The sequence below is a fragment of the Brachycentrus maculatus genome, unplaced genomic scaffold (assembly GCF_059751285.1).
Source record: "Brachycentrus maculatus isolate JH-2025_06_01 unplaced genomic scaffold, ASM5975128v1 h1tg000255l, whole genome shotgun sequence".
In the NCBI taxonomy this organism is placed as follows: domain Eukaryota; kingdom Metazoa; phylum Arthropoda; class Insecta; order Trichoptera; family Brachycentridae; genus Brachycentrus; species Brachycentrus maculatus.
Window position 1 is genome coordinate 105,316 of NW_028281006.1, and position 19,884 is coordinate 125,199.

The 19,884-nt window shown below is 32.0% G+C and overlaps 1 protein-coding gene across 1 annotated transcript; it reads right to left on the minus strand.

Annotated features, from left to right (window-relative positions):
- Nucleotides 1-8,054: 8,054 nt before the first annotated feature.
- Nucleotides 8,055-18,435, minus strand: Ir93a (Ionotropic receptor 93a). Its single transcript, XM_088265656.1, has 14 exons — nt 18,268-18,435; nt 17,891-18,108; nt 17,304-17,471; nt 16,713-16,835; nt 16,147-16,251; nt 15,906-16,015; nt 15,752-15,818; nt 15,311-15,541; nt 13,639-13,801; nt 13,143-13,363; nt 12,364-12,544; nt 11,192-11,270; nt 10,291-10,448; nt 8,055-8,845 (listed from the first exon to the last, which is right to left on the minus strand). The coding sequence occupies exons 1-14, from the start codon at nt 18,425-18,427 to the stop codon at nt 8,748-8,750; spliced, it is 2,082 nt and encodes a 693-aa protein (XP_088121782.1). The 5' UTR covers nt 18,428-18,435; the 3' UTR covers nt 8,055-8,747.
- Between the last annotated feature and the right edge of the window lie 1,449 nt (nt 18,436-19,884).

Here is a 19,884-nt window from a genome sequence, read left to right on the forward strand (position 1 = left end):
ATCGAGTATCTCCTCGGCTGCTTTAAATAGGACCGGTCTCCAACACAACCTGTTCTCTCATCATTGCCACAATTTCATTGAATTTATAATTTTAAAAATACTGATCAGCATCCAACCGAGTGATATTCACTTCAGGTCCACCACTAGGAGAACGATTTGCCCATTCGCACAAGACTTATTGCAATTCAAATCACTCTACAGCGGTGTAGTGGTTGGCGCTTTTGGCTACTGTTCAAATCCCTGAAAAATATTTTGACCCCCTGGTCAAAATAAGCCTTCGTAATTTCTTACTTTTGCATTTATAAAATTTCACCCTAAACTGTTAGCGGAAGCGCGGGACTGATCATCTCGCCTTCTTGTAATTGACGATAAAGATATGACTCTTCGATACAATGCAGTACCCTATCCACCATTTGGAGTAGATAAAGAGTTGAAAGAAGGAGAGAAGTAAATTGAATTAGATAGATTACGCATTAATAGAATAGATAACTTCAACCCTTACTGGTCCAATGTCGAATCTCTTTCGACATCGATTTTTTCCTCTTAGGTCCCATGTCGGATGTTATTCGACATTTTTTTCATCATTAGTATTATGTATTTAAATTCAAAGCTTACATTTTTGTCACTCGTATCTATTTATTACAACAATATATGGAGCAGAGGACAAAAGTTTTTTTTCCAATTGAAATGTAACTGTCTACCTAGATTTTTTTTTACAATTTTGAGGGACTGGAAAGGGTTAACTTAACATTTGCGCCTTTATTTATAATATGTAAGTATATATACAAAATATGTCATGTCAAAGACATGTCATATTTTGTGAGACTGTCAATCCGTATAGTCAAAAAGGTGAGAATAATGATTATTGTAGCTAAATGTAAAGTTATATTTACTACTTCTTTATGGAATTGACACCTTGGTCTTTAATTTTTCCATCTGAATTTTCATGCCTGTCGATCTGTCAATCCTTAGCTTCTTCCACTTATTCTGGTGATTCGCGAGTCGTTAGAATCTCTTCAGCCGGCTCTGAACAGGAGACGTTTCGTCGTCAAACTCAAAACACCATAATAGAGCTACGTGACGCGGAGTGGGTTTTCAAAATGAATTAATTGCTTAGCAACAAGAAGAAAAAATAAACTAATGTATTTGTTTACTGAATAAGTTTTCTTATAATTAAATCGTGTATTCCAAAAATTATTCTTGAAGATTAATCTTTACAATTGTTTAAGTGTGTGAATATATATTTCAATTAAAATTTTTCTTTATTTCTTTGTGTTAAAATATTTTTCAAAAAACTATGTAAAAAGAACTCCACCGACTATATAAATAAATATATATATATATATATATATATATATATATATATATATATATATATATATATATATATATATATATATATATATATATATATATATATATATATATATATATATATATATATATATATATATATATATATATATATATATATATATATATATATATATATATATATATATATATATATATATATATATACAAATATATTTTTAACAAATAAATTAAATACTAAAAAATCCAGTACCTGCATTATATTATATGCTCACGACTAATATTTTTTTTTTTTAAAACGACAGTGTTTTGCTTAAATATACTCAGATGGATATTCAGCCAATCTAAGTGATATAGACATATATTTTTAGTCAAACCGCATAAAAACCGTGTAATACGAGTATAATCCTGTACACTTACTTACACGTATGTATTTTGACCACACTTGCCGCGGGTTTTTTCAGGGTACGAAATTATGTAGTAAAAATAGTAGTATGTATAATATATTATTCGCAAAAAATATATATCTATCTATCTTCACAAATTTCGAGGTGAGGTGGCCGGTCTTAAGATTCATATGGCATATTTTCATCATAAAATTTAACATAAAAAATATTAAATTATATTGGATCAAAAAAATATGTCTACAATTAACTGTGACCGTGTAAATCTCTGTCCATATTTGCGCATTTTCAAATTAAATATATGAAAAATACAAAACTATCAAACATATAAAATTCGAACAGTTTTCACTCGGATAAATTATTTTTAACGCCAAAGGGTATTTGAAAAGATAACTTAAATTCTTTATTTTATATTCGATGGCGCCGCATCGGATCGATAAGGTGTTGACTTGAACGTTACTTATATAAAGGTAAGGTGATCAACCCTGCACTCCCAAATTTCGGATATGAGAATGGAATAAACTTGATGGCATACAGATAACGTGAGTGAAATATGTCAGGGCGAAATAAAATGGAGGAGTAATAAAGGCTGGAAAATGATGGTAATTTATAGATTTGAAGTTGAAATTAAGAAAATTATAGTATTGACCTATAAAATAACAAGCGAGTGTCTGAATTGGTATAAACTAAAATTAGAATTGGATATGAGGTGTTACCCAAAAAAACTGAAATCGTTTAATAGCACCCGCACAGTTGGATTTTTTTATAATAATCCAAATAATTGATATTCGTTTACATTTTTTTCTATTCTTGACAATAAGGTATTAGATGTATAATAAAAAAGTAATAAATAATTATAAAACAACACCAATAATGCATTAAAACCTTTTTTAAATTCCAATGAACAGATATATAATATGTTTAAACATTTTAACTCAAAGGGTTAATAAACACTCATTGTGGCATTATTCATAGTTTTTTGTTATTTACACGATTTTTAAAAAATATTTTCGTTTGATTTTATTATTCAATTACGATTTTTTTTAATATTTTGAAAGAGTTTACATACATTTTAATATTTATTTTTGTCATATGTACTCGTTTATAATATTTAATATTACTAAACTACATATTAAATTAAATTGAAATTTGTGACCCAAATTTACCCATTCATAGTAGACATAATATTTTTGGACCATGAAAGTTAAGGGTCACGTACAAACTTTCAAGAGATGGGGGACTTTATTTAGTCCTTAGTATTTGGACTTTGTTAGTCCTTTAATTTATTGAAATTTCAACGTAGGTTGAACGCAATTATGTTTTTTTTATTTTATTTTCTTATTTTAATAATATAAGCCATTTTTGTACTGCGGCTTCCGTTGATGCTACCAAGGCCACATTTATACTAATTTTTCAAAAGTTGTATATATGAAATATTATAACAATTACAACTGCAATCCATTGAATGCTTTTAATAAGTAAATAGCTTTTCCCCCTCAGACGATAGGTGAGTTTTGGAAAGGTTTCAAATTAATGATGATTTCGTGTATTTGGGTAGTATGTTTTCTAGGGATCGAAAGATTGATAAAGACATAGAAAGGAGAGTGAATGCGTCGAACAAAGTGAATGGTGCACTGAAATCAGTTATAGCAAATAAAAATGGAAAGCGGAAGCTAAACTGACAGTGCACAACGGAGTCCTGGTTCCAACTCTAATGTATAGAAGTGAAACATGGAGTTGGCAAACGAAGGATGAAAGTAGACTGAATGCAGTCGAAATGCGATCTCTCAGAAGAATTTGCGACAAAACGATGTATGATAGATGTGCGAATAGTGAAATAAGGAAGGAATGCAAAGCTGAGATAAGCATTATCGATAAAATTAAGAAAGGTGTGTTGAGATGGTTTGGACATGTAGAACGAATGAGTGAGGAAAGAACGGTAAAACAAATTTATGCGGCGAATGTTAGTGGGAAAAGAAGCAGAGGAAGACCGAGAAAAACATGGCACGATCAGGTATGCCAAATATTTGAAAGTGGTCAGGTTAGGAGTCGTAACAATCGGCGGGTATATATGAGGAGATGCATGAACGTGGAAGAGGCGAAGAATGTTTGCAAGGACAGAGTGGTGTGGCGCTCTATTCTCTCTGCCTACCCCTGCGGAGAAGCGGCGTGATGGTTAGTTAGTTAGTTAGTTTATTTTTAAATTAATTTGTCACCTTTCCAAAAATTATCGTTTTCATTTAGACTTCCACATTCCCTCGTATAAAAAGATGTTTCGTATCTATTTCGTGTTGAGATACCTAATATATCTCGAAATATTGCCCTCTAATGTTGGATACAGTGTTTAGAATAATATTTTTTGGCGTTGCTTCAATTGTTTTGGAAGCTGCGTCCTATAATGGCCAGAATTTCTACTTTTTTAATAGGTATGTTGCAGTTTCTGATACCTAAGGATTTAACATAATGTTAAACATGTATTGTAAACGTGCTAAATAAATTTCTTGTTTAAAACGGTTGTAATAAAGATGAGCCTTAGAATCAGAGGTTTCACATCTATTTGTTAAATTATCTATTATCTAGCTTTCAATTTTCGGTGAAATAAAAGGTATTTATCAAAGAATAGAAAATTTTGTTATATTTTCATGTAAAACTTTACCTACTTTTTATAACTGAATCGTTTGGAAGCTAGGTAAATAATTCCAAAAAAATGTGCATTCTCATGGAATTAGGGAAAAAATAATTTGATGGTAAATGGGTGACAAAAGTATTTAATAAAATTAATATAATAGAAAAATATCAAATCAAAGACTTCGGCGTTACAAACCTCTTTTATATTTATATTTTTTCCTATTTTTTTTTAAATTTGTTCTAAAAAATAATTTCATTCCCTATCTAAATTCTTATTAATAAAATATTTTCACGAAATTTTACTACAAAATTTTAATATTTAATTTTACTAGAACGCCATACCAATCTGTCTTTGCAAACAATCTTCACCTCTTTGATATTTATGAATCTCATAGATAACGCCGATTATCCCGACCCCTGACCTGGCCACATCAAGTATTAGAAATCCTTGATCATGCCATATTTGTTTCGGTCTTTTGTTTTATTTTATAAAAAAAAACATAAATAATTATAATTAATCCGAATATAATTTATTTTTTCTTTGCAAAATGTTCATCTTTGTTAATGTTGCAATGTAAGTACCTATTGCTGATGTCTATCGGAAATTTACGAGCTATTATCTATGAGCTCGCATCCATAACTAAACTCTATACCAGGCATGGGGAATCTTTCTATTTCAAAAGGCCACATTCACTTATCTCATTCAACATGAGGCCGCAGTAAAGAAAACTTTGACACCCCTACTATAAACTAAATATTTTTATTATATCACAATATAAATTATGAAAAATCCAATTAAAAAAATATGGAAAAATGCCTATTTACAAAAATTGGCATCAGTCAAAAGGCCGCACTAGAATAGCCAAAAGGCCGCATGCGGCCTTAAGGCCGCAAGTTCCCCATGCCTGCTCTATACTATACCTACCTTATTATGATTTACTTTGACGTTTTTATTTTATTTTCAATGATGTATGAAAAGAATAATATTTTTATTTAAGTTACTGAATAATAAATTTAATGCAATTTTAATTTAGGAACATAATTATTTTTCTTCTAAATTATATTGACAGTAAATTCACAGTATTTTTATATTTCTAATCAGTAAAATAGTAAACAGATTGATCTTTTTCTGCCCTCTGTCCGTTCAAGTGGTGCAAAGGGCACCACATCTGAACAACGCAATGTAAACTGAATTGTTTGTCTTAGCTCCATTTTTTTATTCATAAGTGGAATATATTTGGGATACAGACAAAGGTGAGGGAGCTTAGAATGAAAGAAGTGACAATAGTAATATGGGAATGGAAATGAAGTAAGAAGAGTACACAGGAAAAAGAGAATAGCATCAAATAGCCAATGCATTTGACGTTGCAAACCCGTACTCTTATAAGCTAGTGAAAGCTACCGCGAAAGTGTACAATTTCCTTGAGAAAAAAGGCATGTATTTTTTTGAAATCATACTTTTTATTTCTTTTCAAAACATTTTATTTGTATTTTTTTAACCATGTTAATTGAATATTCTCATTTCATTGAATGTTGAAGAGCTCTGTTTTATCAAACGTAAGATTTTGTTTAAATTGCATCATCTTTTAGTACCTACATTATATACATAATATATATTAAATTATTTTATATTTCAAGTTTATAGTTCCCTTGCTATGTATATAAATATATATATTGCAATAGAATATATTACTTGAATTATTAGTCACATGAGTATTGTTGTAAATTATTTTATGATTTAAAATATTGTTTGTACATATACTCGTATATACCTACATATTATTGTAGGTAGTTTTCTACAAAATGATTTTTTTATGAAATATTAATCTACCTTTGGGTTCTTTATAGAAGAGTGGGAATATAATTTTGTGGGAATAAGTTTTTTTTAAATTCCGGAATTTAAATAAATACGCTATATATTGTGCTGTATTTTTAATTAGTTTTTAATAAATAATACAATTTTTTCACATCAAGAGAACTCCAATTTAAAACGATTTTTCATGCCAATATTCATTTAATAAACAGGGTATATGAAATTAATATTATAATGAAAAATCATGTGTATTTATTTTGATCCCCCATGGAATCAAACCCGACACCTTCACAAACGCGCTTACCATTACACTACGCAGGCGGACTAAATTTGATTTCATTAGAGCTGTAATAAATATCAAAATTATAAATTTATTAAATACGAGTATAACAACTCATTAGTATCGTATAGGACATTAATTATATTGAGCTAGTACCAGGAAATATTCGGTTGTTTTTCCATATGTATTCACGAAAACATTTGCCTGTCTATAGAGAGTATAAGGGTCTCTAAAAATGTATAGTGATTTTAAAACAAAATAACATTTTAATTATGAAATGGAAAATCACAAAGTTAGTGCTTCAAATAAAAATTATAGAATCCTTACTGTCCATCAAACCCCATCCCTTAGTTCTTCTCTCTACCTTTGCCTGCCTTATTATCATCAATTTGTAATTTTTATATTTTTTTAATGTTTAAGTACTATCTGCCCTCTGATTGCAAACAGCTATATAAGGTATCAAACGTTTTGACCAATATCACTAGTCTGTTTTTAGTTGGTTGCACAGACTAACTAATTTATATAAAGACCGCCAACTGCCTCGATTTTTTATGGCTGGAAGTGATATTCGCCAGCGGCCGGAAGTGACGTAAACGGCTAGAAGTACTAAGCTCCCGGCTGGGCGTGACTTCGCCGCGGCTGAATGTCAAATCCACCCGCTGAAATATTTATCATTCATTTTTCAGGTTAAATGGTATTTATATTGAAATTTGTTGTATTACATATTTTCAAAATTATAATATTAATATTACAAAGAAGATATTTCACTTTCTAAATTTATTTATTTCAGTGTAAACAAAAATAGAAAGGTCACGGCTAAAACGCGACATTTATAAAAAGAGTTCAGGCGATTAATAATGGTTACTCAACTCAGCCTTACAATGGTAAATGGCAATGGTAACTTTTTTGAAATTATTTTCTCAAACTATGTATAAATATAAGGCTTTTCAACAAAAACAAAAACAATAGAATTTTCAAATTACTATATTATATTTAAAATTCTAGAAAATACAATATTTTAAAAGGGCGGAAGGAGTGCCCACCACTTTCTGAAGTTATGTTTCTTAACGTGGGTGCCAGCGCCCCTTTGTGGGCGTTTTGGAAGTCTGGCTAGGCGTTTTTAATTTTTTTGCATTTGGGGGGTGCTGCAGAAGTTCAAGGGAGCGTTGTGTCAAGTAAGAAAAACAACACCTTCATACGCAAAATTTAACTTTAACTTTGGCATAATACTCAATATTATCAAGTTCTTCATATATGGATTTCTATTTTTCTATCGAGAATTGTCTATAATCATAGTTTGTCTATACTTATTTGAAATATTTGAACAACTTGTTGGTATCTCGTATTTTTCGTTCCCGTTTTGGTGTTTTTGTTAGTGTATTAGTGTGTCTCGTCATTTCTGGTCGTTTTTTGCACAATCTGACGTTTACGAGTCGACCCCCCCTGGTTGGTTGCACAGACTAACTAATTTATATAGTTGGTTGGAAGATATTGCTTTTTAGCAATAAACACCCGCCAATGTACTCATTTCATTTATGTACATGAAGCTTAAATAAATAAATAAAAATTGCACAACAGAAATTCAGTTTCTCTTTATTTCACACAAAACCTAACATTTACTAAATTATTAACAAATATTAATAAAATACAACCCTATTGGGTAGTATTCTACGACTGTAGAGTATGATAAAACGTAGAATTACGCTAATCAAATAAAGTAAACAAAATATAACACACACTTATAATTATAAATTTATCACTTATTAATCCTTTTCTACTCGCAATTTTTGACTGCAAGCAGTTAAAATTTTTCAATCAAATATATTCTACTATTTATCAATAAAACTAAGGTGTCGGTCAGATTTCTCTGCGTTTTGAATCACGATTGAGTTTGCAGTACTCTTAGTACCACTTGAGTGTGGATGAGAAGACAGCCAGGAATAGAATATTATAAATATGTAGAAAAAGTATCAGAAATGTTACCACTACCGTGGTAAATACATGGACAGTTGTAAAGTATGGCAAAATACTAAATTAATTTGGTTTTATTTTTTAACATACTTGTACTTATAGTATTTATTAAAGAGTGTTCGGCAATATGGTAAATCAATTTATTCGTCTCTTTAAAAAAGGTCAATCAAAGCTTGCAAAGAACGTATTTTATACATTTATTCTTTTAATAGAACTTTTTGATAAATCTTCTTTTAATACTCTTTTATTACTGTTTTTGGTAAATTATTTTTAAACATTTTATTTTTTATTCAGAATTAAGTACAGAGAATGAAGTAAAAGTGTAACTTTAATAATTTCAGTTGACAAATGGTCGAACGGCCCTTTTTTCTAGTCGTTGAAAATATTTCCTGCAGAGCCATTCAAGACATATTATGAAGAAGGCGCCCAAAAAACCTGAAAAAATAGAGATAAATTAAACAATAAAGAAATGATATAATTTAAAATATGCACTGTCTGTTTCGTATACGAATTCGTAAAAAAAAGGACATTTATGTAACTCAATTGTGCGATAGTCTGTCGGGAAAATTAGTATACCGATATATACTGATAATTATAGGTTAATTAGTATGCCGATAGGTACGTTAGTACTAGGCTATATGTGCGCGTTAGTACGCAGCTAGGTTAGAGTCCGGCCAGGTAAGTACCTACTTAAATTAGCACGAGATTATGTGGCTGAATACATTAGTTAATACAATTTTAGGTATTTTACTGCTTGTCATGTCTCTGTTAGTACGCGAATAGGCGAATAGGGAATACTTATTTTTACGAATTACCGAGCTTTAACAATTTAACGTGTTTTAAATAAAACCTGAATCATCGTGTTTAATTTTTTGAAATTGAATACGTTATTGGTTCAAAGATCATTTTAAAGATACGTAAAAAATATAATTTACATTAAGATACCGTTTTACCTTGATTTAAATAATTGCGGAAATAATTTGAGATATGTATGACAATATTATTATGTTAATATTATTGGTAGCAAAGAACGAAAAGAAGTTGGCATTGATATTTACAGAATTATCTTGTTTACTTGAGAATACAGAAAATATAAAGTCAAAATACAACTTTGTGACATAATTACATCCACATAAATATATGTATGTAAGTATATACGATATCACTATTTAGTCAAATATAAATTTTAATTTTATTGTCTCGGTGGAGCTGATAATTAGTTATACAAAATGATAAATGGTGACGTAATCCAACAAGGATATAAAAAAATAAATGGTAGATAGAGATCCTTTTTTTTGGGCAGTATTTTTAATAATTTTCAAATAATGAAAGGTACATAAGTATATAACGTCAGCGAAAAATACAATAACCGCACAAACGACTTTGGAGACGGAAGAATCTCACTTCATTTATTTGTCAGGAATTGTTCCATATTCAAATGTTTTAAAAATGTGCCGTTTGATAGATTTCAGTATCTATGCGTAGGTACCTATACCGCTTAACGTAGGTAGGTATAATTTATGAATGTGTTCATCAAACAGAACGCTTTTTATTTGAACTTGATACAAAATTTAATTTAAAGTATACGAAGTGAGATTCTACTGTTTTTTAACTCTCAAAATGGTGAAATATCAAAAATAAGGTGATAGTAGTTTTTAAGGGCTGATAAATAATAATATGTGCAGAATACTTAGACTTCGAAAAATAATAGACAAGTGATACTGAGGTTAGTAAGAAACGTGTACTGTATTTATTTTTCTTTTCCATTTAACCCTACTGAGCCACAGAAACGCGTGACCGGGTACAGACCGTAAACATGGCAATCTCCCTAAGACACAGCTACGAAAACGGTTGGAACTTTTGATAAGATAATTTCTTACCCAAAAACAACACAAAAAAGCATCCTTGCATATCGTCCATGTTGACAGTGTGATTGTTCACTTCAGCAACTTTTCCTACATTCCAACAGCGGTCTCTATTGGGAAGGTATTCACTTAGCCATTTCTCTATTAAACCAACTTGGTGCATGCGTTTAATCCTGTAAATCAATTTTATTATCACGCAAAAATTCAAGTTTAAATGATGTACAGTGAAACTTCTTTCTATCGTTCCTCGAATAATCGTTTTCCCGGATGTGTCGTTTATTTCTTCTATCCCGACTTAATTTCATACTAAACTAAACCGCATCAATCGTTTCTTTATCACGATTTACCGCATTTATCGTTCGAATTAAGCTGCATATTTGATACATTTTGTTTGTTTTTTTACATTATTTCCAATTTTCTTACATTCAACGGCAACGTATGGGATAGAAACTATCGAAAGCTTTGGTAACCGATAGCAGGAGAGGTCGATATTAATGAAAAGGAGCCGCTGCCTGTACCTGCATTTCCAAAAGCGTGCACTCTTTGAAAGAAAATTTTCTACAACGCACATTCAATAACCGATGCTGAAAAAAATACTATTTGCAAAGCCGAAAATATACTATTGACTTACGAAAATAAAACACTTAAAAAACAAAAGTATTTTTTAAAATTCTATTCAGGTTTGTATTTTTTTAAATAAAAACATTTGCATCTGAAACATGTATTCTTCTTAGAATTTTAGCCTACGAATGGTTATGCAGATTGGGAGGACGGTATCTTTACTCGGTCGTATTTATTTGCGCATTGACCTCTTAATCTCGCATTCATAGATTATTTTAATAGGTCCCTTTAAAAACGATAGATAGAGGTTTCACTGTACTTAAAAACAGACAGATGTTGCTTTCAAGATTCTTACTCTTCGTTGATCATGGCGAGATATGGACTGTTCTTTCCAAGAGCGATGGCAATGTGTTCATCTACAAACTCCTCTGTGCCTAAAATACAATTGAAACTAATTAGTAATTGGTACATTGTGTGATTTTGGATCTATGAAATAAACTCACGCAAAGTAAAATTACTTGTAAATCTACGAAACGAATGTTTTATGGTACTTTTTGGTTTGTTGATTATTTTAACCCTTACCACTCCTGTGTCAAGTGTGGTTCGATATAGTATTTATTTATTGGAAAACTTAAAATCTATAGAAAATTATCAAATCATTAAAATTAAAATAAATAAAAAAAACATATAAGACTCACCCCTACCTAGACTCCATACCAAAGAATATTTTTTTAAATTTTTAATTTACTTTGTTTATTTTTAATTTTAATTTTAATTTACTTTGTTTAAAAAAATATATGTTTGTAAAACGAACTCCCTCTGTAAACACAAGTATCTACTTTATTAGAGAGGTAGAAACGTTATATTTGAAATGTATTGTATATTTACCAACTATTTTGTATTATTTAAATATGTATTTTGTAAAAAAATTTCAATTTCAATTTTTCAATAATTATGTTGTTAGTGTCGAGTTTAACCCGACATTATATGTCGCATATTTCTTAAATAATATAAATAAATGAAAATATTTTTTTACTCTACAATATTCCAATACAAAACTAATCCGAAACCCCTTTATCCGTGTTGACTATCAGAAAGCCATCGGTGCTAGGTAAAAAATAATATTTAAAGAGAGATTTTAATTAAGAAACGAAAAAACAACCGAGTAGATATTTATTTTAAAATATTATGTGTTGCAACAGAGATAAAAAAGACTGGAAATATTTTTTTAGGGGGAATTTGAAGGTCTGGGCTGTAATTTGGCTTACCTACGACATGTCATCGGCTGAATCAAAAGTATATTTAATATTTTGATAGAGTATTTGCGTGCAATATTTTGAATACCTGTATTGGAAATATTGTAACAATAGTTTTAAATATACGTGATGCTGTTATGTAGCCAGTTGTTTTTACAAAACTCGTTACGTTATAGAAGCAAATATAAAAAAAAAGTTAAGGTTCTCTAATTGGTGTACATTCGTATTACTTTTCCGTTCAAATAGAAAAAGGGAAATAAAATGCTCTTACTTAAGGCGAAGTCACATCTGTCATTCTGCAAAAATTCCTTCTTCATTATATACTGGAGGTTGATTTTCCAGTCCAGAAGAGCGTGTCTCCCTTGTCGGACTAGATCTATCGTCTCTGACGTCTCACCATGGTGCATGATGGCTCCGGAGTAGAGTGCTTTGAATTTCTTCTCGTCTATCTCCTGCGACACAACAACTGAACAATTACTACACCGTCCTCTACTTCTTCTTCTTACGAAGTAATCTAACATTACACTCTGTTGTGTTGATTATTAATTACACGAAGGCAAATTGACCCGTCCGGCGTTTTGAGTATCAATGCATGGGGATTCAATAAATATAATTGTCAAAAATCATTTATATTCATTTAAGCCTCCCTGAGAATTGAACCCGGGAACTCTAGAATGGTAGCCAAACAACTACACTTGGGAGACGGGCTTTTTCCTTTCTGTGCAAAAACATTTATTTACTTATTTAAACTTCATGTACAGAAAATAAATAATTACATTGGCGGGCTTACTGCTAAAAAGCAATATCTTCCAACCAACCAAAAACATGCTCATATTCAGGATCTGGATTCATTTAATTCGTTTTTATTTTCACCCATGTCCACCCTTACCATACATTTATTATTTAAAAAAATAATATATTTTATATACTAATACAAATGTATGTAAGGTGATAAATGTATCACCTCGACAAATATCGTTATAATAATATCGTTGCATACTTTTGATAACCGGTAATGCACGCCTTTAGTAGAAGGATGAGAAAGGTTACCTTGAGAGAGTCCTCCAGGAAGGTGCCCTTGCGCATGCTCCAGGTGAGGGTCGAGGAGTGGTCGAGCAGCTCTCGCACGGTGGTGACCGGAGCCTCCTGGCGGGGGAACGTGAGGAAGGCCACCAGATTCCCGCAATACGTGGTCACGACCACTAGCACTACTAGCCACCATGTGCCTACAACCAGGCGCCCGCTATCGGCTTGGGGAAGGTACATACCACCTGACAATAAGACATGCAAATGAAGATAACTCTATCATCAATGGATATCACCATTGTGGTCCACTAAAGGAGTCCACTTTGCTTTTCTATGTATAGTTTATGTATTTCCCTGAAGTTCGCCTTACGCATGTGTTGTTTTACAAGGAAATTATATTTTGTGTTATAAAATTAAAATGAAAACCTATTGGTTTCAATTTTTAATATAAAAAAATGGTATGCACACTAGATGATTGATGACACATTCATATTTGATTAGGTTTAACATTATCACAAACCTTGTTGTAGCAAAGCGCCATACATGTACCAAAGGCAGTTATGTAAAGTGGCTAATCCTCCTCTTTTAACATTGACGCTCTCGTCATAGAAAGGACTCAGATGGTGGACAATAAATAGAGCCGGTCCCATCAGGATTACAGAAAATCCCAGACAAAGCCACGTCTGAAAAGAAAATTTAATTATTATGTATTTTAACATTTCTATTTAGACTTGCATTTTCATTCCTGAGACGTTCGGAGTAGATACACTCGGTCAGCATACCTAGTTCGGTGATGTAGTTGTGATAGAATTTATCACCCAATAATGGACTCATCTGACACCAAGAGGGAACTACTCTAGGAGATAATGCACCAAAACTAGGCTCCCTGTCGTAAAAGCTGCCTGGTTATTCGAATATTTTCATGTCTATTTTCATTAGGGAGAAATACCGGATTTGATATACTCTACAAACAAAAGGATTCTTTTTGCATTTATTAAAAAAATCCAATATACAGGGTGGGGCGTGGTCACTTCCTTATTTTAAAAAATCATAACACAAAAAGTATTGTCGATATGGACTAAATTTTTTTATATATAGGGGCATATTTTAAGTTTATTTGATTTAGTTTTAAAAACGACATCTCGAAGATTGCTACTGTTCTCGTCAATACGCTAAGATAGGCGATTTATTTCGAATTTTCTGTCAGGTTTTTCCAGCATATCTGTGCCTATTTTGGATTAGCAGCAATAATATTCTCCTTCAGCTAACCAAGAGCCTTTGGAAGATTGGTAAATCAATATTTTAGGTTAGCTGCGAAGAAAATGGTCACAGGAAGCTAAATCTGGGGATCGCGCTGGCATCTTAAGTTCGCCCCTAAAAGAGATGCACCCTTCAAGAAGATGTTCCGGCAAAAAAAATGAAAAATCATGTCGCGTGAGTCGTTGCATCATCCAATTGGAACCACATATCCAATACATCTCTTTCTTTGAGTTTGGGTATAAAAAACTGGAAGAAACGGATATGACGACGTTTTCAGGCATCCTGGTGGTTCAGTCCATCTTGTTTCTTCTTCAAATTACCAGTATCACTGAACATGTCTACCCACATTGTAATGTATGATACGTGATATAAAACTCAATTTACGATTAGTCACACGACCTGCAGGCGCGATATTGAATTGTTTTCTGAATGCACGCTGAGTTGCGATGACGGAATAGCCGAAGGAAAAGTATCAGTTTAGTGTCCATGGCATGATGGACACTAAACTAACCTAAAAAAAAAGATCCCGTGCTTTCAAACGCGCTTTAGAAACGCGTTCTAGAAGTAACTGTCGTTTTGTGGCGAGAGTGTATATATTAAATTACAGACGTAGTTTGTCCCCTCTTAGAAAAACGATATCCACTTAGGCTGACCACAACAGTAGTAAAGGGTGTTTAACAGTGTTTTCCATAGTAATATCATATATTTATCTAAATATTGTATTGGAAAAATATATATCGATATATAATCGAGTCAGATTGTGATCCCATGGCTTTGAGTAAAAGGTTCTAGGTTTGACCCCCACTCTGCTACAACTTGGTTCTCATTTTCAAACATAAGCCGCTTAGGCTCACCAGAAAATAGTATTAAATCAAAATATTTGTGTATATCATAAGAACACAAATATTTTTTTTCGAAAAAAATGTTATTACATCAAATGCAAAAGGTGCCATGAACAGCAGAACCCGACTAAGCTCTCTGGGTCTCGCTACCAGGAAGGCATAAGGCTGCACGCTGACTGGCATGGTAAAGTTCACTCTGTTCTTCCTGTCTTGTGTTACAGTGAAGGCGCTAGCGGCCAGCAGCACTCCGCGCGTCTCTAGGATCCTAATGGCCTGCTCGATAGAAGCCTTTCGTCGTTCTTCAGGATCAGAACTCTGTAACTAAATATAATATTTTACCAACTCGAACAAACATATCTGTCTGTTCTTTATACAATTCTGTGGGTATTTTTTAGACGATCAAAACTAATTATTCAATGGTTTTAGGCACTTCGCAGAATATATATTTTGTGTTAAATAGTATAGTGGGCAGTTATGTTTAATGATAATATTTTGTACTTAGTTGAGGGATAGTTGATATTTAATATTTACCATATAATGTCCTTCATAGGTGTCGTTCGAAAACTCATCCATCTGTTCGGGCAATATTACAGAATACCTGAAAAAGGAATCAAATCAAATTTCATACGTATTTACGATAATACGTTATTTATCCCAGCTGAGTATATATTTTTACTACACTCACGAAAAATTCAAATTTTTAGACAGTTCGTTGACAATGTCGAATACAAGACCCCTGTGTTCTCCCGAAAGTCCACCAGACTCGTTCATTGTTAGGAAAGACCACGGCGGATTCTGCAAAAAGAAATGTGAAAGTGTTCAATTTAAACTTTTCCTACATATAATATAACTACTAATCCGAGTATTGTAGATATTTTATAGCTAATATATAAAATATCCAATCTTGTAAAAATTGGTATTCTCACATGAATGGCGACTATAGGCAAATGTCTTCCCCTGAATCCGTGCTCCACATGAGGAAACATTTCATCTTCCATTCTCAGCCCATCCACTGGCCTCCAATATCCCACCTGTATCAAGTTAGAAAAAAACATTAATAAGATACACAGTAATATAATACTATCGGATAAAGACAACCATAATAAAGATTCTGAACACATTGAAAAGTTTAAAAAAAATTAAGTGATATAAAAATAGTTTATTCGTTGATAATCACAACTGATTGATTATCTGTACGCGCACTTTGAAACATCAGGCTTTTTACTGTCATTTGACATAACTTTTGTGTATTTTGTTTCCTTTTTGGACTCTTAATTTCACTAAAATTGTTTTTCTGTGTACTTAAAACAGTGTTTATTGTTTTTATTATTTTTATATTGAATGATGTCTTCGCTTTATGTATTAATCATTACGTAATTTGACTTCTTTTGGGCTTATTATTTGTCCAGTTCATGATGCTATTTTATTTCAAAAGCTTCCATAGGTATACCATATTTGGTAATAAAAAATGTTTTTCTGACGTGAAACTCACCTGAAGTAAATTGGCATTTTTCGAAGTATTTGTCTTCTTTTGAAAAAATGTCCCCCAAGTATCGGACGATCGAATTCTCCAAGACGTGCAGTTGTTACATATACTATTCGAGGTCAGGTATATCTAAGAAAGAGAAACTCAATTAATTTACAACGTCATATAAGTATATTTATGTAGATGTGTAATATTTTATATTCTGGTATATATCTGCGTGGCTCAGGAAGATGATCTCTTTGCTTGTTATATGTGCTGTGGATGGCCTATCACCATCTGGAACGATTCTGGACCATCCTTATAACTTCCGGGGGAAATGAGAGTCCGGCCTTTAATAGTATGTTCCCTTTTGATGGAGCTCTTCATCACGACTGTCTTTAATCTATAGTTCTGGTTAACACAACATTTCTTTAGTGTCTGCGCCGCCTGTTACATGATTAAAGGATTGTAGACAAAGTGTGGATAGATAGGCCAAAAAATACTCAAACATATTAAACTATTGGATAGATATTATATATAACATTCATTTCGATTTAGCTATAATCTTAGAAAACAAAATTAATATTGAGTATTATATACATGATGTGTGCTTCTAACCTCCACTTGTTCTACGAGTGATATGCCTCTTTTCTGTTTGTTTGGTCTGATGGCTTCCCACTCTTCATCTGATACTTGAGCTGCCATCTGAACTTCATCTTGGATGGCGCCATCAAGTGCTAACACAAAACCTCTTAATAATTCCCGACATTGGCAGATCAACCCGCTCTGAAAACATGTGAAAATGTTACGTTAATTTTTACCATTACGAAGACCTCATCTTGTAGAATACAGGGGGTGAAGACCGGCCTGACTTGTTTGTTTAGTATGAAGTTTTCATTCCAATATAAACATTTTAGGGTAAATGTTAACAGGCTCATGTGTCGTGTTCCACTCATTTGTTAACCTCGGATGGCGTTACACTGTTGAGTAAAAGTACCTAGCGTATATAAGATTTTTTTGGGCTCACAGAAAACATCATTCGCTGATACTCAGAATGAGTAGTAGTACACTCTCCTGAAAAAAATGAACACGCATTCCCACAAAGGTACTTTCCACTGAAAAGCTCCCACGATATATTAGTTTCCGCGAAAAGTATATAAGGGAAACATAAAAAAAAATCACTGGTACCAAGTAAACGAAATTACCTTACAAGACGGTTCATCTCTAGTAACGTTGTAAATAATGGCGATATTTTGTCCTTCTCCCATCTGATCAGCTATACTGGTTAAATTGTCTTTTGTGCCATCAGTATCTGATATAAAATACAGCCATTGAGCCTTAGGGTGGACCATCCCCATAGACTTGGCTACTTCCAGTACTGACAGCATTACATCGGTGGTCACGACTACAGCAAAATTTTCTCCTACAATTAAAACAGCGTAAGTTATCAATCAATTTGTTACAGATTCATGTGTATCAGAGAATAAAGCAACTAATTGCGTCAGACAAAATAAGATTTTATTAAAATACCAGCGAAGTTTTCAATTATTGTATTTTTTCTTAATTATATACAAAACCTTACCCGTAAATTTTAGTCTTAGTTTAGAGAGGGTGGTGGATATTTCCTTTCTGCGTTCTAAATTGTCGTTTTCGTGTTTCATCTTGAAAACAGATACAGCAATTGATGAAACAGATTTGTCTCCAATTTCTTGAGTCATTGCTGTTACCACGCGACTCACCATATCACGATCTGCGCTCCAAAAATGCATTTTTAACAGTACACCGTATTGGCGGTGAAATAAACCCATAAGTTCATAAATAAACTGAGCGTAAATTTTTATTATTTATAAATAAGAGCTTTTTACATAAATTGCCAAGATAATGTAATGTTATTATACAATATAGCATGATGATAAGCTGCAAGTTCGAGAGTCACATTTGGAAAATTGTTGAGAAGAACGGCTTATATTGTGTACAAATTATTGATTTTGATGTACCTCTAAAAATAAATAAATATCACAATTTTTTGTGATTTTTTTCAGGGGCTGGATTTCACACAGTTAACGTTTTACTACAAAATGTAAAAAAAACTTTAACTTTACTTTAATTCGGTAAAAAAAATCGGTTTAGATCCTCGTCGTTCTATTTTCTTAAGGCTTTTGTTTTATTCTTTTTTCAATATCTTTTTATTATTTTTTTTTGACATCTCATCAAAGATGAAGATGAATATGGAAGTCTGGGCATTTACGGGGCTGACGACCGTCATAGGCTGGTTTAAGTGATCACTTTACACACGTGTAACATTCACCAATTCTACCCATTATTGACAACCACACTACTCAAATTCATGGAAGTTCTATATATATGAACCAATTTAGAAACCTTGTTCTTGAATCACTAGAACTTCACTAGAGACATCTATTGGTGAGATGTAAAGAAGCTTTTTATTAAGCAGAAACTCTTATATTATTTTCTTTTTCTTAAACTTGAAAACGGAATTTCATTTTCTGTAAATTATTTTCTTCTTACAAAGCTTTTGTAAAATAAGTAAAAAAAATATCTTATTTTTCTCAAAATTATGAAGAAAATAGTTAAAAGCCTCTCCATGTTTAGATAATATGGAATAACGAACGAGAGAGAGAATGTGAAAACGTTAAATATTAAATTCATGTCTCTTTATTTTGAAATTCTGTCTCATAAATATCCATAGATTTCTATAAAAAAAACTTGTACAAATATTTTAAGGTATAAACTATGTGTATTTTTTTTTTAAATATGTTGCAAATCATGCAATGAGATAATCTGGAAGGTCCTGAAAAAAAATTGAGCCCAATGGATTTGTCTCCCGATGTCGACGCATGAAGCGCGATAAACTATGTTCTGCACTTTGCTCACAAGATACATTCCTACGTAGATTGACCGGCCCTGACACGATTATTCACCTGTGAATGCACTTTGCGAATAAATTATTCAAAGTTGAACTATCATCCATTGCAAGTGTGCCGGTCTTAGAACCATCGCTCCGAAAAGGCCCCAGCGCTATCTGAGGCCATGTCGTGGTAAGAATATTCGACGCTGTTAGTTATGATTTTTTATTTTGTTTGGGGAAGATCATGTGTTACAAATATTTTATGATGTATTTTTCGTGATTTCGTTCTCAGTAACATCTTCTTGCCCACAGATTCTAACAGGAAAAGGT